Consider the following 25,567-nt stretch of genomic DNA (forward strand, 5'->3'; position numbering starts at 1 on the left):
TCCTCTGGTTATTTCCACTTGACGCCTTCTTCAGCCGATGGCCACTGGATTCTTAGGCTGGCACCTCCCTGATCATTCAATTATTATCCACACCAAGCATCCATCCACATACATCCTCTATCTCTATTTTAATCACAATTGTTAATACAGCAAAAGGGCGGGGAGTCTCTGGGTGCTGTTTCTGTTGTTACAGAGTATTGCTTTGAGTCTCTCTCTCTGTGAATTGCTTTGAGAACAGACTCTGTCTTAGAATGTACTAACGCAATTAGCAGCTTGCAAGTTTCACAGGTAGAGGGAGAGAAACAGTACCAAAAACCAAGAGACCTCTTAATTAGTAATACCCTGGAATTTAAACTATGGGGAATCAAACTCATTTGTGATTTTAATACAGAACTTCTTTAATATGATCCAACACTCTTGCCCCCCTCTGCCCCTAATACCTCCTCTTGCCCCTTGTTGGCCCTGGTGCCTGCCCCATTCCATGCTTCACCACTGTCCCCCTGGCACCTGCCCCTCCCCTTGCCCCCTTGTAACTCTCTAGCCCCCTGGCACCCACCCCTTCCCCTACCCTTACACCTCCTGATGACCACCCTTCCTCTCACCCCCCATTTTCCCCTGGTGCCTGCCCCACCACTGTCCCACTGGCATTTGTCTCTCCCCCACTCTGCCCCTGGTGCCTCCCCCTTCTCCCGCCCTGGCCCCCACCTCTCCCCTTGGCATAAGCCCCTTCCCTTGCCTCCCTCCCCCTGCCATCTTCCCCTTAGTTCTCCCCCCTCCCCTCCCCTCGTACTCTGCCTCCCTGACACCTGCATCCCTCCCCCCTCCCCAGTGCCCTGGTGCCAGCCCCTCTGTTCACTCCTCCGCTGCCCCATCTCTACCATTACCCCATCTGCCTCCAGGTGCAAACCCCTACCCTTGCCCCACTTTGGACCCCCTGGTGTCTGCCCCTCCCCTCATGCCATCACTGCCCCACCAGTGCCCAACCCTCCTCTCACCCTCTCCTAACATTTGGGTCCTACCCCTCTCTCTCCCGCCCCCTGGTGCCCACATCACCATACCCCACACTCTGCCCCCCCTTGTGCTTGCCTGTTCCCTTGTCCCCACTCTGCCCCCTGGTACCTACGCCTCTCCTTTCTCCCCTCCTTGCACCTGCCCCTCTGCTCAACGCCCCCCGCCCCATCCCTCCTGGTGACTACCCCTTCCCTCGCCCCACCTCTGTCTTCCTGGCACCTACCCCTCATGCCCCTCACCCCCTTTATGGGTGCCCTTTCCCTTGCTGCCCTGTTGCCCCCTGGAGTTTGCCTCACCCCTCTGCCACCTGTCCTACCCCTCACCCCTCTTTTTCCCCTTGTCACCTGCACCTTCTGCAGCCCCTCCTTTTCCTCTGGTGCCAGCCCCTCCTTCTACCCCCCTGGTGCCTGTCCCTCTGTTCATCCCTAGTATCCCCTGGTGTGAGCCCCTTCCCTTTCCCCCCTTTGCCCCGGGTCTCCACCCCTCCCCTCATCTCTTTCCCTTGGCACCAGCCCTGCCCCTCACTCGTGCTTTATGTCCCTGGTACTTGCCCTTCCCATCACCCCCTTCTTCCCCCCAGAACCTGCTCCTCTCCTCACCCCCCACACATGCCTGGCACCTGCCCCTCCTTTTGCCCTCCTCCACCAACTGGTGACTGCCCCTGCCCTAGCCAGCCCCTCTGTCCCCGGGCTCCTGCTTCACTCTGTCCCCCTGATGCCTGCCCATTCATGCCCCCTATGGTCCTGGCACCTGTCCCACTGCTCACCCTCCCCACCCCCTGACACCTGTCCCTCCCCTTCCTTCCCGCTCCCCCCTTCCCTCACACTCCTCTGCCCCTGGTGCCCGCCCCTTCCTTTGCTTCCCTGTGCCCCCCCTGGGGTCTGTCCCCTTCTTCTCCCCTGGTGCCCACCCCTCCCCTCACCTCCTGCAGCCCCCTGAAACTTGCTCCTCTCCTCACCCCCCTCTGTCCTCCTGGTGCCCTCTCCTTTTGCCCCCTTTGCCCTTCTGCCTGCCCCCCTCTCTGCCCCTCTACCCCCCTCTGTTCCTGTCACCTCCCCCACCACCACTGACACCTTCCCAACCCCAGTCCTGGTGCCCTTTCCTGCTCATTGTCTCCTCACAGGCAGACTCCCCTTAGGCAACAAACACACACCTCTCCCGCCCCCCACCCCCAGCAATTAACGGGGATGCAGGTCAATTTCTCTTTGATCCCAGTGGCCAGCCCCTGCCCCCAGCACTGACTCTGTGACTCTCTCCCCAGTGGACGTGACTCTGGATCCAGAGATGGACAATCCCCAACTCGTCCTGTCTGAGGATCGGAAACCTGTGAGATACGGAGACACATGCCAGGATCTGCCTGACAGTCCTGAGAGATTTGATACTTCTGCCTGTGTCCTGGGCTCTGAAGGGTTCACGGGTGGGAGGCATTTCTGGGAGGTGGAGGTGGGAGACAAGACGAGATGGACTCTTGGCGTTTGTAGAAAATCTGAGAGCAGGAAGGGGAAGGTCACACTCACGAGTGTCAGGTCCAGCTGGGTGGGAATTTTCCTGGACTCTGAGGCAGGCTAGGTCTCGTTTTACAATGTGACTGACAGGTCCCATCTCTTCACTTCCACTGGCACCTACTCCGGGACGCTCTGCCCTTATTTCAGTCCCTGTAACAGTGCTGGAGGTACAAATGTGGATCCCCTGATCATCTGCCCGGTCCCAGCTGTGGCCGGAGGGAATCTCTGTCCCTGACAGTGACCCCACAGCAGAGACTGGCCCCTCGCAGCACTGCCAGCCCCCAGGCCTGTTCCCATGGGGATGGTCTAAAGGGCATCACCTGCCTGTCCCCCCACCCCCTCCCCTCTCAGTTCCCAGCCCCAGGCCTGTGAGCTGGGAGAAGGAAGAGGCAAAGAGAAGGGGGTGAGGGGAATCCGGCTGCAGGACTTTGGAGGGCAGGAACAGATGCTGAGGGTGAGGTGGGAAGGGGGCTGGAGCAGCAGGAAGGGAAGAGCCCAGCTCACAAGAGGAAGACTGGGGGGTATAATGAAGTGGAGGGGAGAGAGGCCCTAAGGAGGAAGAGCCCCTGGCAGAAATGACAGAGAGGAGGAGAGGAACCCAGTGAGTGTGATGGGGCCATTGAGTGAGTAAGGGGAACATTTCCTGCCCCAGGGGAGTCTCTGCCCATGGAGGGGGGTAAAACAGCCACAGGGGGCAGTGCGGGGGCAGGAGTGAGAGTGCCGGGCCCTGCTCCACCGGCCATTCTGTGCTGCAGACTCAGCCATTGGGGGAGCTGGTTCCAGTGCAATGGAGGGAGAGGTGGGGAGAGCTGTGGGAGGGGATTCAGTAGCTCGGCCAGGGAAAGGGGAGTGGGATAGCTCAGTGGTTTGAGCATTGGCCTGCTAAACCCAGAGTTGTGAGTTCAATCCTTGAGGGGGCCATTTAGGGATCTGGGGCAAAAATTGGGGATTGGTCCTGCTTTGAGCAGGGGGTTGGACTAGATGACCTCCTGAGGTCCCTTCCAACCCTGATATTCTGTGATTCTGAGTGAGCCCAGCCCCAGGGCTGTGTGAGAGATGGGCCCAGGCTGGGTGAATGGGACCCGCTCACGAGAAGGAGCCCAGGCAGTTTTCACCTCCCTCCCCATGTGTTTGCTCCAACCTGGTGCAGTGTGATAGGCCACTCTGGGCACAGGATGATACTGGTGCAAGCAGGATCTGAATGCGCTCTCCTCTGCCATCTAGTGATGAGCTGGAGGGAAAGACTTCAGACACGACCGTGTCTATATGAACAAACCCACTCTGCCTAGGTATCCAGCAGACAGGAGCTGTGTTGCCCAAGCGGTCAACTTTGGCTGGTGCTGGGCTACAAATTTGAATGCAGGGGTAAGGAAATGGTGCTATCCTCATTGTATGAGCAAAGGCAGCAGAACTGTGCTTAGCCTGCCTTGACTGCATGGGTCAGCCTCAACCTACCTGAACTCGCTAAGCAGGGGACACCACATCCCAGCCAAAGGGAAGGGGAACAACAGGAGTTTCTATTTTGGGGTGTGGGCTCTGACTAAGAGTCCTAAATATCATTTGATTCTCTCCACGCAGTTATAAGTCTTTTGTTCAGCCATCACTAGAGCTGAAATCACTAATAACCAGTTTTTAAGTCCTCGACCTGGTGTGGGCCAGTGTCTCAGGGCATGTCTACACTGCATTGGTGCCACTGTCACACTTCACTGAAGATGCTCTGATGTTGACGGGAGAGAGTTACTCCACTCTCCCATTGACTTTGTGCTGTCTACCTATGGGGTTACGGTTGGTATGACTACATCCCTCAGGGGTGTGGACATCGGTCTGTACTGTAGGCCTGGCCTTAGCGAAAGAAACTGCCCAGCCTGCACTAACAGTGAGGCTCCCTCACTAATTCCTGAAATCACTGAGTGCTGGGTGGAACCTCAAGACATGGCCTTGCAGAGGTTGCTGTAGAGACACGGGGGGCAGCAGAGAAAGTGACGGTGCAGTGGCTATTGTCTGCAGAGCAAACAGCAGCAGAGTGGGGGGTGAATTCACATGAACACAACTTTGAATTCTGGGTCTTCACTGACCAAAGGCAGCAACTGTGAGGGCTGCAGTCAGAGGAAAGGGCTGGCTGGAGCATGTTACAGGAACATTCGTTCAGTTTCTCACACAACAAGATGAGAAAATGAGGCAAAGGACACTGCCTGCACATTCTGGAGGGGTGTTTGCTCATGCTCACAAACTTTTGAATCATGGCCATGGTGTTTTTTCCAAATTAATCCTGGGTTCTTTTTCCTTTTAATTAAAAGTTACTTTGCTATTCCCAGACTCAGTGCTTGCAAGAGGGGAAGTATTGCCTGTTAGAGAAAGAAAAAAAAAAAAAGAGAGAGAGAGAGAGAGAGAGATTGGTCTAATTTAGAAAATGATGTTGTTGCACGGAATAAATACAATAATATTTTAGTTTAAATTTCAACAGTATTTCAAAAACGAGCATGAAACATTTTTAGAAATGGAATTGTTTATATTTATTTTTCAGTTCTTCCCTCAAATCTACATTAAAGTTTACCGTCTCTTAATGGCATCATTTGTATTTCAGTAAATTCAAAATATTTACCTTAACAAAATAACTATTAAACTGTCAGACTGGGTTGTTCACTTACAATGTACATGTGTCTAAAAATTACAGCTATGCACGTGTGCAGCTGCTCTGGGTCACTCCCTAGTGTCTCCACTGGGTCCCTCTGGAAGGCAGGGTACATGCACTGCACCCTTCTTGCAGGACTCACACTGCACATTTGAAAAGCAATGGGTGAAAAAATGACAGAATTAATTAAGAAAAATATTTCAATTAACTTCTGCTACAATTAATTCATATAATTTTAAACTTTCTACCTATATATAATCAATCAAGATATGACCCTCCCTTTCTTGTTTTCCTTCTCACATCGATTAACAAGACACAGTCTGCACCATCAGATGCTATTTTCATGTATATAGAAATCTTTTCTACTGTATGCTTTGTTTTTCTTTAGAAATATTATTTGCAACCAATGTACTGCCAAGCTCTTCTTGGGCATGGTTATCAGGACAAATGTAGTTTGGTAAAGAAATAGAGAAGGGCTTGTATTCCTTCATTGAATAATCACAAATAACTTAATTGTATTAAAGCTGCTGGCAATTAAAGACATTTCCCACACGATTTGGTGAAACTTCACTGGGAAACTTTTTTGGGCGGTGGGAGGGGTGGCATAAATCAATAAAGTAACTACAAGAAATTCAGTGCAATTGCTCTTGGTTTTGTCCACCATCTCCTGGAATGCTCAGGCAATCTTTCTTTTACAAAATCGAGTTTTGTGCAGAGTTAGCTGAGCAGAGTAAGAGGGGAGGAGCATCACATGGCATTGCGAAGATGACTTTTTGTTTTAAACATGAGGTCATATGAACATTTTCAATGTAATAATACATTTTGAAGATTTATTCACAATATGTGATTTATGCCAGAGGGCCATACACTTACCTTGATTATTTGAAAATAAATACACTAAAATTATCCTTTGATGGATTCATTTGTGATTTCATCCTGTCTGCTGGTTTCTAGGTGGCCTGAGCTGCTGAAGCTAAGTGTTATTCCCAGTGTTTCCTACAGGGAAAAGTTTAGCTAAAAATAGATAATTTTTACATAAAATATCTGTCAGAAATACCTGTGTTCCTTTCCCCATTTCCCACTGAAATTAGGTATAATTATTGTGATTTCTTATCGAATTGTATTGTGTAATGACATGGGAAAACATGTTGCTAAATAGATTAATATACAACATGTTATTTGCTATCTAAAAAGACATAAAAATGTGTTGTCACTCAATTTACAGTGGGGGTGGGGAACCTTTTTTCGGTCAGGGACCACTGACCCACATCAAAATCAAATAAGTCGCAAAAAAAAAAAAAAAAAGAAAAAGAAAAGAAAAAGAAAAAACTCCTCACTACTCACCTGCTCCCAATCATAGAATCATAGATAATCAGGGTTGGAAGGGACCTCAGGAGGTCATCTAGTCCAACCCCCTGCTCAAAGCAGGACCAATTCCCAACTAAATCATCCCAGCCAGGGCTTTGTCAAGCCTGACTTTAAAAACCTCGAAGGAAGGAGACTCCACCACCTCCCTAGGTAACCCATTCCAGTGCTTCACCACCCTCCTAGTGAAAAAGTTTTTCCTAATATCCAACCTAAACCTCCCCCACTGCAACTTGAGACCATTACTCCTTGTTCTGTCACCTGCTACCACTGAGAACAGTTCTAGATCCATCCTCTTTGGAACCCTCTTTCAGGTAGTTGAAAGCAGCTATCAAATCCCCCCTCATTCTTCTCTTTTGCTAACTAAACAATCCCATTTCCCTCAGCCTCTCCTCATAAGTCATGTGCTCCAACTCCCTACTCATTTTTGTTGCCCTCTGCTGGACTCTTTCCAATTTTTCCACATCCTTCTTGTAGCATGGGGCCCAAAACTGGACACAGTACTCCAGATGAGGCCTCACCAATGTCGAATAGAGGGGAACGATCACGTCCCTCGATCTGCTGGCAATGCCCCTACCTATACAGCCCAAAATGCCATTGGCCTTCTTGGCAACAAGGGCACACTGTTGACTCATATCCAGCTTCTCGTCCACTGTAACCCCTAGGTCCTTCTCTGCAGAACTGCTAGCTAGCCACTCGGTCCCTAGTCTGTAGCAGTGCATGGAATTCTTCCATCCTAAGTGCAGGACTCTGCACTTGTCCTTCTTGAACCTCATCAGATTTCTTTTGGCCCAAACCTCTAATTTGTTTAGGGCCCTCTGTATCCTATCCCTACCCTCCAGCGCACCTACCTCTCCTCCCAGTTTAGTGTCATCTACAAACTTGCTGAGGGTGCAATCCACACCATCCTCCAGATCATTAATGAAGATATTGAACAAAACGGGCCCCAGGACCAACCCTTGGGGCACTCAGCTTGATACCAGCTGCCAACTAGACATGGAGCCATTGATCACTACCCGTTGAGCCTGACGATCTAGCCAGCTTTCTATCCATCTTATAATCCATTCATCCAGCCCATACTTCTTTAACTTGCCAGCAAGAATACTGTGGGAGACCATATCAAAAGCTTTGCTAAAGTCAAGGAATAACACGTCCACTGCTTTCCCCTCGTCCACAGAGCCAGTTATCTCATCATAGAAGGCAATTAGATTAGTCAGGCATGACTTGCCCTTGGTGAATCCACGCTGACTGTTCCTGATTACTTTCCTCTCCTCTAAGTGCTTCAGAATTGATTCCTTGAGGACCTGCTCCATGATTTTTCCAGGGACTGAGGTGAGGCTGACTGGCCTGTAGTTCCCCGGATCCTCCTTCTTCTCTTTTTAAAAGATGGGCACTACATTAGCATTTTTCCAGTCATAGAGGAATCATAGAATATCAGGGTTTGAAGGGACCTCAGGAGGTCATCTAGTCCAACCCCCTGCTCAAAGCAGGACCAATCCCCAATCCCCAGTCATCCTCCCCCAATGGCCATGAGTTTTCAAAGATAATGGCCAATGGCTCTGCAATCACATCCGCCAACTCTTTTAGCACCCTTGGATGCAGCGCATCCGGCGTCATGGACTTGTGCTTGTCCAGCTTTTCTAAGTAGTCCTGAACCACTTCTTTCTCCACAGAGGGCTGGTCACCTCCTCCCCATGCTGTGCTGCCCAGTGCAGTAGTCTGGGAGCTGACCTTGTTCATGAAGACAGAGGCAAAAAAAGCATTGAGTACATTAGCTTTTTCCACATCCTCTGTCACTTGGTTGCCTCCCTCATTCAGTAAGGGGCCCACACTTTCCTTGACTTTCTTCTTGTTGCTAACATACCTGAAGAAACCCTTCTTGTTACTCTTAATGTCTCTTGCTAGCTGCAACTCCAGGCGTGATTTGGCCTTCCTCATTTCACTCCTGCATGCCTGAGCAATATATTTTTATACTCCTCCCTGGTCATTTGTCCAATCTTCCACTTCTTGTAAACTGCTTTTTTGTGTTTAAGATCAGCAAGGATTTCACTGTTAAGCCAAGCTGGTCGCCTGCCATATTTACTATTCTTTCTACACATCGGGATGGTTTGTTCCTGCAACCTCAATAAGGAATCTTTAAAAAACAGCCAGCTCTCCTGGACTCCTTTCCCCCTCATGTTATTCTCCCAGGGGATCCTGCCCATCAGTTCCCTGAGGGAGTCAAAGTCTGCTTTTCTGAAGTCCAGGGTCCATATTCTGCTGCTTTCCTTTCTTCCTTGTGTCAGGATCCTGAACTCGATCATCTCATGGTCACTGCCTCCCAAGTTCCCATCCACTTTTGGTTCCCATACTAATTCTTCCCTGTTTGTGAACAGCAGGTCAAGAAGAACTCTGTCCCTAGTTGGTTCCTCCAGCACTTGCACCAGGAAATTGTCCCCTACACTTTCCAAAAACTTCCTGGATTGTCTGTGCACTGCTGTATTGGTCTCCCAGCAGATATCAGGGTGATTGAAGTCTCCCATGAGAACCAGGGCCTGCGATCTAGTAACTTCCATTAGTTGCCGGAAGAAAGCCTTGTCCACCTCATCCCCCTGGTCCGGTGGTCTATAGCAGACTCCCACCACGACATCACCCTTGTTGCTCACACTTCTAAACTTAATCCAGAGACTCAGGTTTTTCTGCAGTTTCATACTGGAGCTCTGAGCAGTCACACTGCTCCCTTACGTACAGTGCAACTCCCCCACTTTTTCTGCCCTGCCTGTCCTTCCTGAACAGTTTATATCCATCCATGACAGTCCTCCAGTCATGTGAGTTATCCCACCAAGTCTCTGTTATTCCAATCACATCATAATTCCTTGACTGTGCCAGGACTTCCAGTTCTCCCTGCTTGTTTCCCAGGATTCTTGCATTTGTGTATAGGCACTTAAGATAACTTGCTGTTTGTCCTGCTTTCTCAGTATGAGGCAGGAGTCCTCCCCTCTTGCGCTCTCCTGCTTGTGCTTCCTCCCGGTATCCCACTTCCCCACTTACCTCAGGGCTTTGGTCTCTTTCCCCCGGTGAACCTGGTGCTTCCCGAGTGCTCCCAATTGGGAAGCGAAAAAAAACAAACCAAAAAACCACCCCTCACTCTCGGCATGCTCCAGCCCCGTGGAGGAGCACCGAGGCTCAGGCTTCCGGCCCGGATCAAATTAAGCAGGGGCCAGATCCAGCCCCTGAGCCGTAGGGTCCCCACCCCTGATTTACAGCATTAAATATCATGAAGAGATTGCAGGCAATGTTCATTTGTAAATATCTGATCTGCTCCTCCTTCAGCTCCTAGGACCCCTGGCTCTCAGGCCATCTTTGTGAATTAAACAGCACACAGTCCACTAGGGTACCTCCATCCACTGCCTTTATTACAGTTTATGCCCCAGGCACATCACAGCAGAGCAGCAGTTATGTGGATCCCCCTTCCTGCCCCCTGGCTCTGTCTCTTATGCTGCTGCTTTCTTCTCAGTGCTACCCAACTGGTGAGCTTGTGACCTCATCAGGCTCCCTACAGGTGCCAGTGATCCCCTCTACCCTTCCAAACCCAAACTACTCACTCCCTCCTCCTCTAACTGTACCCGGTGCCCTGGGTGTTCTAAGTGACCAGGGTGCTGGCTTCCAAAGGGCTCAGTTTGTAGCTGCTAACAGCCCCCTGTCACATGGCCATAATTGTGTAATTGACCATCTAGTGAAAATAACACCAAATGTAAACTGTTACCTCATTATTCAATTCAGAACCCAGATCTGCCAGTATCTGCCCTGTACAGCCATGTCAAGATATAAGTTTACAGATTTTCTTCTTCATCTCACATGCTGTTGTAGTTCTAATTGGAAAACTGTCCACCTATCTTAAAAAATCATCTCTAGCTCTCAGTATGTACCGGTATCTCTCCTTCCTTACTGGATATGGCCCCATTACATCCACTCTTGGCAATTCCCAGGTTTAACAACCTATGTGCAGGGATATAGGTTGGAGTTATCATTTGGATCTTTCCTATGACTTTTCTTATAATCCCATATGTAGTAAGCAAAGTCAATATTATAATGAGGTTTTTATTATAGTTAATGTCTCCACACAGAATCTAAGTTTGGGTCTTTTTTCAAAAGTAAATAAATACGGCCCAAATGTCTGTAACTGAAAACTTGCATAAATACACTGTGTCATAGAGGTCACTGATGCACTGTGTCATCCATTAGTACACATGTGCACTTGTTATAGCTGATTAGAGGCCTTATTGTGTAGCAATAATAAATACAGATAATGATAAATAATTAGCTTGGCTAATCATTAAAAATGTCCATAGAGCTTTTTAAGGCAGTAAATAAGACTTACTATGATGTAGATGTAGTCTGCAATTAAAATATTCCTAATTCATTGACAACAAAAGGATGATAAACTAAAGTGGATGAATCTGAAATGCACCTTATTGCTTTGCAAGGTGGTATTCAGATGTAATTCCTTCTCCCTTTTCCAGCAATACAGACATCTCTCAACCTGGTTTGCAGACTCACCTACGATCATAACAACATTTATGTTTGAAAATATAATGGCAAGAGAAAAGGGCTTACATTTTCACACTAAATTTATAAACCTCTTTCTTTGCAATGTATGTTTTGACTCTGAATTTAAATGGAAATTAAATATTTGAACATTTTGTTTTATTACTTTACTTTCTTTTATTACTTCTGTCATTCTGGGCTCATAATGTCTCGATGTCAGCACCAGTCTCGTTTTGACTGTTCCTTGATGTCCATCTGTGGGACTGTGATGGAACTGGTGGGACAGTTCTAGGGCATGTTTCAAAGTGTGTGTGGCTCTCACCTTTCTACCTTTCACAAAATGGTAAAGTTCCCCCCCTCTGCTAATCAGAGCAGGTGGAGATGTGATGATGTCAAATACTTCAGTTAAGAAATTATTAATTATTTTATAAGACATATGTTTACTGTAAGGTACATGTATATAAAATATAGCTGCATAAGACATCTGTATAAGCCTTGATGGCTCTTATCAAGGCTATATTTACTCTGTGGTAATTAGATGTTAACAATTTTTAAACTTAGAAATCATTGCTTGGTCAAAGTGAATGGATTGTTATTGCTCATTGGAAATAAGCTGGATAAAATTAGTTAGAAATAAAGTCAATTGTAGCCTATATTTCTAATATTTTTAACTTATTGTAATTTGTCATGTAGGAGAAGAATGCATTGATCACAGTGGCTATATAAACAGAAATTTTGTATGAAAAAGAAAGAAAAAAGAGTGAATGTAATCCTGGTCCCATTGAAGTAAATGCAGGATCAGTCCTCTCATTTATTGGCTAAAGATCAGGGGTGAAAGTAACTTAAATTTCTTACAGGTACTGTCGTATTACACACACACACACAGGGGGCCTCAGAGCAGGGGGTTGGAGGTGTGGGGGGCTCAGGGCAGGGTGTGGGGAGGGTGCAGGAGTCAGGGCAGGAGGGGAGCTTGGGGCTGGCTTGGGGGGTGGTGGGGACTGTGGAGCTTCCCGGCTGCCTGAGCACTGGGGCTGGCCGGGGTGGCGCGCAGCGGGGACCGTGGTGCTGCCTGGCCACCAGATCCCCGGGGCTGGACCCTGGGTGCACTGTGGCTGGCCGCCTAGGGGCTGTGGGTGTACGGTGGCCAGCAGCATCCAGACCCCCCACCCACAGCCGTCCACTCTCTTACCGGTGTGCTGCACTGGGGTGCACCAGCTTACTTTCACCTCTGCTAAAAATTTAATTATATTGTTTTTCATCACACACACACATACCCAAACAATAGAATCACAGGACTGGAAGGAACCTTGAGAGGTCATCAAGTCCAGTTCCCTGCACTCATGGCAGGACAAAGCACCATCTAGAACATCCCTGACAGGTGTTTATCTAACCTGCTCTTAAAAATCTCCAATGATGGGGATTCCACAACCTCCCTGGGCAATTTATTCCACTGCTTAACCACCCTGACAGTTAGGAAGTTTTTCCTAATGTCCAACCTAAACCTCCCTTGCTGCAATTTAAGCCCATTGCTTCCTGTCCTGTCCTCAGAGGTTAAGGAGAATAATTTTTCTCCCTCCTCCTTGTAACAACCTTATAGGTACTTGAAAACTGTTATCATGTCCCCTCTCAGTCTTCTCTTTTTCAGACTAAACAAACCCAGTTCTTTCAATCTTCCCTCATAGGTCATGTTTTCTAGACCTTTAATCATTTTTGTTGCTCTTCTCTGGACTTTCTCCAATTTGTCCACATCTTTCCTGAAATGTGGCGCCCAGCACTGGACACAATACTCCAGTTGAGGCCTTATCAGTGCGGGGTAGAGAGGGAGAATTACTTCTTAGGTCTTGCTTAAAACACTCCTGCTAATACATCCCAGAATGATTTGTGCTTTTTTTGCAACAGTGTTACACTGTTGACTCGTATTTAGCCTGTGGTCCACTATGATCCCCAGATCCCTTTCTGCAGTACTCCTTCTTAGGCAGTCATTTCCCATTTTGTATGTGTGCAACTGACTGTTCCTTCCTACGTGGAATACTTGCATTTGTCCTTATTGAATTTCATCCTATTTACCTCTGACCTTTTCTCCCGTTTGTCCAGATCATTTTGAATTTCATCCTATCCTCCAAAGTACTTGCAACCCCTCCCAGCTTGGTATCGTCTCAAACTTTATAAGTGTACTCTTGATGTTATCATCTAAATCATGGATGAAGATATTGAACAGAACCGGACCCAGAACTGATTCCTGCGGGACCCCACTCATGATGCCCTTCCAGCATGACTGTGAACCACTGATAACTACTCTCTGGGAATGGTTATCCAACCAGTTATGCACCCACCTTATATATATATATATAAAGAGAGAGCATTCACCTTCCAATAAAAATGTAGAAGAAAATCAACACAGATTACGTCTTCCTGATTTATTCATTCCTTTAGGATAGATGCTATTCTTCTTGTATCAAAAAACCTGTGCAATTCTTTCCCCATAAAACTTTTCTGGTATTAGTCACAGAAGAACACCATTCACATCCTAAACTTTTATATTTGATAATTCCAAATGTATCTACACACATATCAAAACATTATTTTCAAAGTATGACACAGAAATTGGAGATACATTATCACAGTAAACCACACTTAACAGTGCAGCATCCACAGGCCTTCACAAAGGTAAGATAAGTCATTTTGAGCTATGTGCCTAAGTTCCATTTAAGCCTTTGAAAATCTGTCCACACATGATCAATGGAGATCAAGTTTCATTTAAATTAATCAAGTCACCTATAACATTTTAATTGCATAAACTCATTATTACTGGGAACAATAAATGTAACAGCACAAAGATAACGTAAAATTAAAACAAAACAACAACAACAACCAAGGGGTGTGAAGCAGGAAAAGTTAAAGTTTTTGGAATATTATGAATTTAAAACAGAATATCTGCTGCAGCCCCCTTCACCTGCCATATTGATGTTTATAAGGCTGAAATGTTTTCCTTAGTGCAGCTTGTGGATAACACACTGTGACGCTCTGTAACTCGGGGGAACACCCAGCATCCCCATGTTCATCCTTATAAAATGATTGTGTGGTATCCAATGCAAAGTTTGTCATGTTGGGTGTCTTTGGAAGGCTCATGATGCACTGAGCATGGTTGTTATAGTGATGTTATAGTAATGTTATAGGTTGTAATTTCATGTATATAGTTATGAGGCTGAAAATGTGCCCTTGTGGCTTAAAACAAGCCCAGGCAAAACTCTCCAGGAACAGAAGGGCAGTTCACACCTCATCGGGGCAGGTATGGGACAAACTCAGCCCAGCCTCACAGAAACAAAGGACATTGGCCTAGGCAGCAACAAAGAATCAGTTGGACGCTGGAATGAGTCACCCTCCTTCCTTTGGTCAGTTTGGAACTGCAATGAGGTAATGCTCACCTGACTCTGAAGTGGGGTGGGGGGGAAAGCCAAGAGGGAAAAAGGAAAAGGATAAAAGGGAGAGACGTTTGCCATGCTCTCTCTCTCTTCCACCTACACCTACAGACACCACACCAAGCAACTGAAGCACTGATCAGAGGGGAGAGCCTGGCTGAAGAGCAACCAACCATCCTGTGGTGAGAAGTATCTAAGTTTGTAAGGGCATTGAAAGTGTTAAGATCAGCTTAGAATGCGTTTTGCTTTTATTTCATTTGACCAAATCTGATTTGTTATGCTTTCCCTCATAGTCACTTAAAATTTATCTTTGTAGTTAATAAATCTGTTTGTTTATTCTACCTGATGCAGTGCATTTGGTTTGGAGTGCATCAGAGATTCCCCTTGGGATAACAAGCCTGGTACATATCAATTTCTTTGTTAAATTGACAAACTCATATGAGGTTGCAGCATCCAGCGGGTATAACTGGGCACTGCAAGACGGAGTTGTGTTTGGGACTGGAGATACTGGCTAGTGTCATTCAGTTGCACAATCGAAGGAGAAACTTACATGCCAGGGGCTGTGCATGAACAGCCCAGGAGTGGGGGTTCTCGCAGCAGAGCAGGGTAAGGCTGGCTCCCAGAGTCAAGGATTGGAGTGACCTAGCAGATCACGGGTCCGGATAACACCAGGGCGGAACGTCACAGTGGCACAGTGAGCAGGGTGTACGTATGGCTTGTTATTCCAGGTGAAGTTCACACTTTAAGCACTGATATTAAGTGAGTCTTAAGTGCAGTGGCTAAGAACAGTCAGGAGGAGGTCACAGTTTTGTTATTTCCTGTTTGCTTATTTCAGAAAAGGGAAATAGGAACAGAAAAGCAGGAAAATGAGTGAAAGCAGCGAAGTGGTTGCAAAGTTGGAGCTTTTTTGGCTGCAGATTGCAGAAAAGGAGAGGCAAAAAGAAAAAGAGTCAGCCAGAGAGGAGGCTGCACACAGAAGGGCCATGGAAGAAAGAGAGTGGGAAGAAAGAGAGCGAGAGCGAAAACAGCAACTGGGCCTGCTAGAGAAGCAGAACCAGCAACCCCCAACCCCAGTGACTCCCATCACTCCAAAAATCCACAAGTGGGAACACTTATGTCCTGCATACAGTGAGGACGATGATGTTGCTGAATATCTGTCTACCTTCGACAGGCTGTGTGTAATACATGAAATCCCTGATGATAAGAGAGTTCCTATCCTTATTGCGAAACTAACTGGTAAAGCTCAAAATGTATTCAATGGAATGCCTATTGAAGATGCTTTAGACTATTGTAAATTTAAAGATACTGTTTTGAGAAGTTTTCAGATTACCCCCGAACCATGTAGAGTTAAATTTAGGAATCTTAAGAGGGACATTGGCATGAGTAATGGGGAATGTGTGAACAAAATGAAAGATTTGTTGGGAACATGGGTGAGGGGCAAAGAGGTAGCGAGTTTTGAGGGAATGTTGGATCTTGTTTCTCAAGAGCATTTCCTAGGCATAGGTAAGGCTGAAGTAAAGCAGTGTCTCTGGGACAAAGGTGTAAAGTCTGTGGATGAGATGGCTGTTTTAGCTGATGCCTTTGAACAGAATCAGGCATCTATTGAGGGCAGGCCACAGAAAGAGGAGTTTAAAATTGGTGGGAAGGGAGGATCCCATTTTGCCCCTGAGAAGAGAGAAGGGGGCTAGGAGCTTAAACATTCTCTTACCCAAAAACATCCCTCTACTGCTTACCCTCATCCCAAACCTCCTGTAAAAGCAGAAGAACCCAAAAGGTGCTATCAGTGTAATTCCACTGATCACCTAAGGAATAAATGCCCTGTGCTGGGAGGAAGCAGGCAACCAATAGCTCATGTTAGTTCTACTGTCTTCAACACAGAACCCCCACCCCAGGAAATCGAAACCGATCATGTTGGTTTTGTGAGATTAGCCTCTGCAGAACCAGACATGGAGCATGTTAAGGTTGTTGAAATTAATGGCAGGGAGTACTTGGGCAGAAGGATACAGGGGCCCAGATCTCTCTGGTTAAGCAGAATGTGATCCCAAAGGCCAGTATGCTACCTGGCCAAATGGCAGAGATTGTGGGGGTGGGCAAAATCAGATTCCTCATACTGCTAGCTAAAATCCATGTAGTGTGGGAAGGTTTGGAAAGTGTTTGGCTGTGGGGATAATGGAACACCTCCTAGTTGACCTGCTCCTTGGTAATGATTTTTTTCCATGTAACTCAGGTTAAAGTATTTGCCTGCAGCAGGAGGGAGTGTTATGCTGGGACCCCCAAGGGAAAGGGTAAGGTCTCAGCCCTGGTCTACACTACTGGGTTAGGTCGAATTTAGCTGCGTTAGGTCAATTTTAAAATTAATGCATCTACACAACCAACCCCATTCCGTCGACCTAAAGGGCTCTTAAAATCGACTTCTGTACTCCTCCCCGGCAAGGGGAGTCATGTTAAAATCGACCTTGCTAGGTAAAATTTGGGGTAGTGCGGACGCAATTCGACGGTATTGGCTCCCGGGAGCTATCCCAAAGTGCTCCAATGTGACCGCTCTGGACAGCACTTTGAACTCCGATGCACTAGCCAGTACACAGGAAAAGCCCCGGGAAATTTTGAATTTCATTTCCTGTTTGGTCAGCATGGCGAGCTCAGCAGCACAAGTGACCATGCAGTCCCCCCAGAATCACAAACGAGCTCCAGCATGGACTGAAAGGGAGACACTGGATCTGATTGCTGTATGGGGAGAAGAATCTGTGCAGGCCGAACTCTGATCAAAAAGAAGAAATGTCAATATATTTGCAGACAGAGGCTACAACAGGGACACACAGCAGTGCCGCATGAAAATTAAGGAACTCAGGCAAGCCTACCAAAAGACAAAGGAGGCAAACAGTCGCTCTGGGTCAGAGCCCCATACATGCTGCTTCTGTGATCAGCTGCATGGCATTCTGGGGGGGACCCTACCACTACGCCACCACTGTCCGTGGACACCTGCAAGGGGAGAGTCTCACGCAACAGGGAGGAGGATTTTGTGGATGAGGAAGAGGAGGAGGAGGAGAATGCACAGCAGGCAAGCGGTGAATCCGTTCTCCCCGGCAGCCAGGACCTTTTCATCACCCTGGAGCCAATACCCTCCCTGGAGCGGGATCCCCGACCCTGAAGCCAGAGAAGGTACCACTGGTGAGTGCACATTTGTAACTACAGTACAGGGTTTAAAAGCAATAGTGTTTAATGTTTGATTTGCCCTGAAGAATTGGGATGCATTCGCAGCCAGTACAGCTACTGAAAAATCTGTTAACTTGTCTGGGGATGGAGCGGGAATCCTCCAGGAACACCCCAGTGAAGCTCTCCTGAAGGTACTCTGAAAGCCTTTGCAGAAGGTTTCTGGGGAGGGCTGCCTTATTTTGTCCTCCATGGTAGGACACTTTACCATGCCAAGCCAGTAGCAAGTAGTCTGGAATCATTGCAGCACAAAACATGGCAGCGAATGGTCCTGGGTTTTGGTCGCATTCAAGCATCATTCGGTCTATATCTTTCTGTGTTAGTCTCAGAAGAGTGATATCATTCATGGTCACCTGGTTGAAATAGGGGAATTTTTGTAAGGGAACAGTAAAAGGACCCCGTTCATGCTGGGCTGTTTGTGCTTGGCTAAAAGGGATCATCCCGGAGAATAGCCACGCGGCGGGGTGGGCAGAGGTTTGTGCTGCACATCCACCTGAAAACCGCAGCCCCTCCTTTTAAATGTGAAACCCAACCGACATTGCTTGCTATGGGAAAGGATGGTGCTGCAGTTTGAAACCATTCCCACATGTTATGAAGGCATAAGAAGCCAACCCTGTGTACCAAAATTCTTACCATGGCTGCCTGGAAACCGAATTCTGTTGTCCAGCCGTTTGTGATGTGTCACCATACCAGCAGGCGCTAAATATAAAAGGCAAAATGTGACCTTGTACCTAAAGCACATGTGCTGTCTGCTGTGAATTGCTTGATTCACTGTGAAAGAGTCTCCCTTTTGTTCTCAGAAATGTATCATCTTAAATTTTACTCTCCCTTTTTATCTCTCCCCAGGTGCAAATGTTTCTATGCTCCTCCTATCATCTCCATACCTGAGGTTATCGCAGATTAGAAGGCGAAAAAAATGCACTCGCGATGACATGTTTTCCGAGCTCATGCAGTCCTCCCACACTGATAGGGCACAGCTGAATGCATGGAGGCATTCAGTGGCAGAGGCCAGGAAAGCATTAAGTGAGTGCAAAGAGCAGAGGCAGGAGGCGATGCTGAGGCTAATGGGGGAGCAAACAGACATGATGAAGCATCTGTTGGAGCTGCAGGAAAGCCAACAAGAGCACAGACCCCCACTGCATCTGTTGAATAACCACCTGCCCTCCTCCCCAAGTTCCATATCCTCCTCACCCATACGTCCAAGAACGCGGGGAGGGAGGCTCCGGGCACCCAGCCACGCCACTCCAGAGGATGGCCCAAGCAACAGAAGGCTGTCATTCAAACAGTTTTGATTTGTAGTGTGGTACAATAAGCAACATGGCCTTGTCCTTCCCTCCTCCTGCACCCCACCCCACCCAGGATATCTTGTCAGTTATCTCACTTTTTTTTTTAATTAATAAAGAAAGAATGCATAGTTTCAAAACAATAGTTACTTTATTTCGAAGGGGGGAGGGTGGTTGGCTTACAGGGAATTAAAATCAACAAAGGGAGTGGGTTTGCATCAAGGAGAAACACACACAACTGTCACACCATAGCCTGGCCAGTCATGAAACTGGTTTTCAAAGCCTCTCTGATGTGCAGCGCACCTAGCTGTGCTCTTCTAATCGCCCTGGTGTCTGGCTGCTCAAAATCGGCAGCCAGGCGATTTGCCTCAACCTCCCACCCCACCATAAACGTCTCCCCCTTACTCTCACAGATATTATGGAGCACACAGCAAGCAGCAATAAGAATGGGAATGTTGGTTTCGCTGAGGTCGAACCTAGTCAGCAAACAGCACCAGCAAGCTTTTAAACGTCCAAAGGCACATTCTACCACCATTCTGCACTTGCTCTGCCTATAGTTGAACTGCTCCTTACTATTGTCCAGGCTGCCTGTGTACGGCTTCATGAGCCATGGGAGCAAGTTGTAGGCTGGGTCCCTAAGGATAACTATTGGCATTTCAACATCCCCAATGGTAATTTTCTGGTCTGGGAAGTAAGTTCCTTCTTGCAACTGCTCGAACAGCCCGGAGTTCCTAAAGATGTGAATGTCATGCACCCTTCCTGGCCATTCCACGCTGATGTCGGTAAAACATCGCTTGTGATCCACCAGTGCTTGCAGCACCATTGAGAAGTACCCCTTGCAGTTTACATACTGGTTGGCAAGGTGGTCCGGTGCCAAGATAGGGATATGCATTCCATCTATTGCAGCAAAGCCATCCAGTATGACCTGCACATTTCCCAGAGTTACTACCCTTCATAACAGAATGTCAGTGATTGCACTGGCTACTTGGGTCACAGCAGTCCCCACAGTAGACTTGCCCACTCCAAATTGATTCCTGACTGACCTGTAGCAGTCGGGCGTTGCAAGCTTCCACAGGGCTATGGCCACTCGCTTCTCAACTGTCAGGGCAGCTCTCATCTTGGTATTCCTGCTCTTCAGGGTTGGGGAAAGAAACACAAAGTTCAAGGAAAGTGGCCTTACGCATGTGAAAGTTTCGCAGCCACTGTGAATCGTCCCATACCTGCAACACTATGCGGTCCCACCAGTCTGTGCTTATTTGCTGGGTCCAGAATCAGTGTTCCTCTGTATCAACCAGCCCCACTGCTGCCATTATGTCCCAATTGCCACAGCCTGTGCTTTCAGGTATGTCTGTGTCCATGTCCTCATCACAATCGTCGTCATGCTGGTGTCTCTTAGCCCAGTTCTGCACATAGTCCAGGATAATGCACAAGTGTTTACAATGCTCACAACAGCAGCGGTGAGCTGAGCAGGCTCCATGCTTGCCTTGGTATGGCGTCTGCACGGGTAACCCAGGAAAAAAGGTGTGAAACGATTGCCTGCCATTGCTTTCACAGAGGCAGGGAGGGAAGGAGGGGCGACTGACGACATGTACCCAAAACCACCCGCGATGATGTTTTTGCCCCATCAGGCATTGGGAGCTTAACCCAGTATTCCAATGGGCAGCAGAGACTGAGGGAACTGTGGGATAGCTACCCACAGTGCACCGCTCCGTAAGTCGATGATAGCCACGGTACTGAGGATGCACTCTGCCTACTTAATGCGCTTAGTGGGGACATACACAATCGACTGTATAAAATCGATTTCTAAAAATCGACTTCTATAAAATCGACCTAATTTCATATGCAGACATACCCTTAGAAACTGCTGAGAGAATGGGAGCGAGTCTCCTTGATTCTTCTGCAGCAGGGGGAAGACACATGCTTCCAGGTGGGAGGGTGGTTGAGATCAACTCCTGCAGCTGGAGGCGACACCACATCAGGAAGGGATGGGGGTGTAATGCCTGCCAGGAAGAGAACTGTCCAGGTTGTTAGCTGCCAGCAGGTCGCAGCTGAACCAGAGGCAAAATCGGCTCTAGGGAGCATAGAGCAATGTGTCCCAGAGGAGAGCCCAAAGAAGGGGCAGGGGATTTCAGAAACCACTGAGGTGGGTGAGGATTCCTGTGATTCTGTAACACAGGGAAGCAGTGTGCTTCCAAGTATGGGAGGGGCTGAGACTAGCTCCTTTCCAGCAGAAGGCAACATGCCCTCAGGCGCAGGGGCAGGAGAGGTGTTGTTGGTGATTAAGGAAACTGTCCCAGTGGTTAGCTGGCAGAGTATTGCAGCTGAACCAGAGACAGAACCCTTCCTAGGGAGCACAGAGAAATGTGTCTGAGGAGGGAGCCCAGAGGAGGAAACTGGGGAAGGAATAGTGGGCATACAGGAATGTCTCTTCACTGGTCACTTGGGAGAGGATGCACAAGACAGAATGGCTGAGTCAGCGTCTGTGCAGCCAGGCACTCAACCCATGACCCAGGTTTTGAGAAGGAACTGTGTGACCACCATCCTGGAGGAGAGCAGTCACACAGCTGACTTCTCAGGGACAGGGAAAGGGGTGGCAGAGGGTACCCCAATTCAGGTCCCAGTGTTTCAGGATGCTATTTCTGAAAAGTGTTTGGAAAGTAACTGTGTCTGTTTAAAGCAAGATGCAGCTCCAACACTTGGAACAGCAGAGGAGTTGAGACCAGGAAATTGCCAGGCAGTGGTTTGTGAGAATGCAGATGACCTGCCTGATAGAGTGGGGGGTGTCTTCCCCCAGGCTGGTGAGACACAGAAAGCAGTTATGGAAAAGCAGCTGGGAAGAGGTGCATCTGGTCAAAGGGTAAACACACCTAGCCCAGAACGCACGGATCATAGCCCTCTAGGGGGCAGGGATGAACTCAGTGCTGGGAAGGGGAAACACCAGGTAACCCCAAAAAGGGAGCTGGATTTTTTTGCATATGTACAGTCCTGGGGTTGGGAGACAGATCCCCATAGGGCCAGCCAATATGCAGGATCCCCTGAACCCTTATCTTGCCAGACCCTGAGATACCAAAATCCCAGAAACATGGTTAAACTAAGAGCCTACACAGAAGGAAACACTGGAGGGAAAGAAAAGCAAGTGACTGATTACACGGGAGAGAGTCAAAGGACACCATGGGTAATGAACAAACTAACCTCAAACTACACTATGTGAACAGAGGGCATGGTATCATAAAGATACTTGTAAACGCACATCTGAGCAGGAAGAAGCCTGTGAGAGTCATTACAGATCTGAGACGCAGCAGAGAAATGCCCCAGGATTAAGACAGGGTAAATGCACTCGCCAAGAGAGAGGTTTAATGCATCTTAATGAAACCACCATCAAGCCAAGAAACTGCACTAAAGTAAAACCATATCAATGTTCTGAGTGCAAGAAACGTTTCAATCAGAGATCACCTCTCTTTAGAGATCATGGAGTCCTCACAAAAGTAAGACTCTGCCACTTCCCTGAGTGTGGGAAAAGCTTACAATACGATTTCCATTGATCCTATATCAGAGAATCCACACAGGAGAGAAACCCTCTAAATGCTACAAAGAGTCTTGTGGCACCTTAAAGACTAACAAATTTATTAGACCATAAGCTTTTGTGGGCTTTAGCCCACTTCTTCAGATGTGGGAGTTTAAACTGGAGTTTGGCAGGTGAATAAATATATACTTACAGAGATGGTTGTGGAACATTATTATGCAGAGGACCAGTGTTAAAGAAACCAAGACAATTATGGGGGAGGTGGTCCATTACTAACTGTTGATGAGAAGTTGTGAATACCAAAAGTGTGAGAATGTTTTTTGTAGTGAGCCAGCCATTCCCAATCTTTATTCAAGCCCAATCTTTGCAAATTTATTCTAGCTCAGCTGTTTCACGCAGGAGTCTGTTTTTGAAGTTTTTTTTAAGTATGGCAACTTTCAAATTTGACACTGAGTGTCCAGAGAGATTAAAATGCTCTCCCACTGGTTTTTGAATGTTCCCATTCCTGATGTCTGATTTGTGTCCATTTATTCTTTTGCGTAGAGACAATGCAGTTTGGCCAATGTACATGGCAGATGGGCATTGCTAGCACATGATGACATATACTACATTAGTAGATATGCAGGTGAATGAACTCCTGATCGTGTGGCTGATGTGGTTATGTCCTATGATGGTGTCACTTAAATAAAAATGCGGACAGAGTAGGCAACGGGATTTGTTGCAGGGATTGGTTCCTGGGTTAGTGTTTCTGTTGTGTGATGTGTAATTGCTGGTGAGTATTTGCTTCAGGTTGGGGGGCTGTCTGTAAGCGAGGACTGGCCTGTCTCCCAAGGTCTGTGAGAATGAGGGATCATCCTTCAGGATAGGTTGTAGATCCTTGATGATGCGCTGGAAAGGTTTTAGTTGGGGGCTGTAGGTGATGGCCAATGGCGTTCTGTTACTTTCTCTGTTGGGCCTGTCCTGTAGTAGGTGACTTCTGGGTACCCGTCTGGCTCTGTCAATCTGTTTCTTCACTTCCCCCGGTGGGTATTGTAGTTTTAAGAATGCTTGAAAGAGATCCTGAAGGTGTCTGTCCCTGTCTGAGGGATTGGAGCAAATGCGGTTGTATCTTAGGACTTCGCTGTAGACAATGGATCATGTGGTGTGTTCTGGATGAAAGCTAGAGGCATGTAGGTAAGGTATAGCAGTCAGTAGATTTCCAGTATAGGGTGGTGCTTATGTGTCCCTGTCATAAATATAAAGGGAAGGGTAAACACCTTTAAAATCCCTCCTGGCCAGAGGAAAAATCCTTTCACCTGTAAACGGTTAAAAAGCTAAAGGTAACCTCGCTGGCACCTGACCAAAATGACCAATGAGGAGATAAGATACTTTCAAAAGCTGGGGGGAGGGAGAAAACCAAGCTCTCTGTGTTTGTCTGTGTGATGCTTTTGCCAGGGACAGAACAGGAATGAAGTCTTAGAACTTAGTAAGTAATCTAGCTAGGTATGTGATTATGATTTCTTTAAATGGCTGAGAAAATAAGCTGTGCTGAATAGAATGGATATTCCTGTCTGTGTGTCTTTTTTGTAACTTAAGGTTTTGCCTAGAGGGATTCTCTATGTTTTGGATCTAATTACCCTGTAAGGTATTTACCATCCTGATTTTACAGAGGTGATTCTTTTTTACTTTTTACTTCTATTAAAAGTCTTCTTGTAAGAAAACTGAATGCTTTTTCATTGTTCTTAAGATCCAAGGGTTTGGGTCTGTGGTCACCTATGTAAATTGGTGAGGTTTTTTACCAAACCTTCCCCAGGAAGTGGGGTGCAAGGTTGTGGTAAGGATTTTGGGGGGAAAGACATTTCCAAACAATGCTTTCTCAAAATTAAACCCAGATAAACGTTTGGTAGTGGCAGTGGAAGTCCAAGGGCAAAGGGTAAAATAGTTTGTACCTTGGGGAAGTTTTAACCTAAGCTGGTAAAAGTAAGCTTGGGGGGTTTTCATGTAGGTCCCCACATCTGTACCCTAGAGTTCAGAGAGGGGAAGGAACCTTGACAGTCCCTCACTTATTTGCACTGTAGTGTCCAGGAAATGGATCTCTTGTGTGGACTGGTCCAGGTTGAGGTTGATGGTGGGGTGGAAATTGTTAAAGTCCCGGTGGAATTCTTCAAGGGCTTCCTTCCCATGGGTCCAGATGATGAAGATGTCATCAATGTAGTGCAAGTAGAGGAGGGGCTCTCTAAATGCTCTGATTGAAAAGTTTCAGTGGTGTCTCAAACCTTATTAGCTGTAAGAGAATCCAGAGAGGAAGGAAACCCTCTCACTACTCTGAGTGCAGGAAAAGCTTCAATAACAGCTCAAGCCTTATTGTGCATCAGAGAACCCACACTTGAAAGAGACCCTATAACCACCCTGAGTGCACAAAAAACTTCAGCCACAGCTCAGCCCTTATTAGGCATCAGAGAATCCATGTGGGAGAGGCACCCTATAAATGTTCTGTCTGTGGGAAAAGGTACAAGGCAAAGGTCTCTCTGATGTCCCACCATAAACTCCACACAGGATAGAAAGTGATAGGAGCTCTCCTTGTGATGCAATGGGTGTGTCCTCTCATGAAGCAAAGAATAAATGTGCTCCATTTGAGGATGGTGTGGATAGGGGCAACAGGCCCATGGATGGTTTTGGTTTCAGTGGAGGTTGTTGGTGGGGGCCACAGGAAGAGGGAATGGGGGTACTTGGGGAGAAGGGTTGTTTCAATACATGTGGGGAGCAAGCTATGGAATTACTGGGGAGACACATCTGTGGGTTCCACCCACACTTTCCAATGCAGAACAGAGATAAAAATGTCTCCTTTATCGTTTGCATCTGAGCCATCTCTACATCTCCTAAGGCCTCTCAAGGCCAGGACAGTGGGACATCATTCAGAGAAGCAGTGAAGGGCCCTGTGAGGCTGTAGTTATAAGGCAGAAAGAACTAATGGTTTGAAGTGACAAGATTTCAGAGATGTGATGGTTAAGGGCAACTGCACCTGGATTCCCCTTCAGCAGTCTAGGAATAGAACCCTCTTTAGGCTCCAGGATCCTCAGCCATCACCTCTCTTGGATGGAGACACATGTCTC

The 25,567-nt window shown here is 47.3% G+C and overlaps 1 protein-coding gene across 1 annotated transcript in view; it reads left to right on the top strand.

The window, feature by feature from the left end:
• Nucleotides 1-25,567, top strand: part of LOC141998860 (E3 ubiquitin-protein ligase TRIM11-like) — a 78,664-nt gene that overhangs the window by 12,031 nt on the left and 41,066 nt on the right. The window contains exon 8 of the mRNA XM_074971833.1: nucleotides 2,273-2,454. Within this exon, the coding sequence (XP_074827934.1) occupies nucleotides 2,273-2,454 (182 nt within the window). The remainder of the gene's footprint in view (nucleotides 1-2,272; nucleotides 2,455-25,567) is intronic.

This window comes from Natator depressus, chromosome 14 (genome assembly GCF_965152275.1).
Source record: "Natator depressus isolate rNatDep1 chromosome 14, rNatDep2.hap1, whole genome shotgun sequence".
NCBI lineage: Eukaryota > Metazoa > Chordata > Testudines > Cheloniidae > Natator > Natator depressus.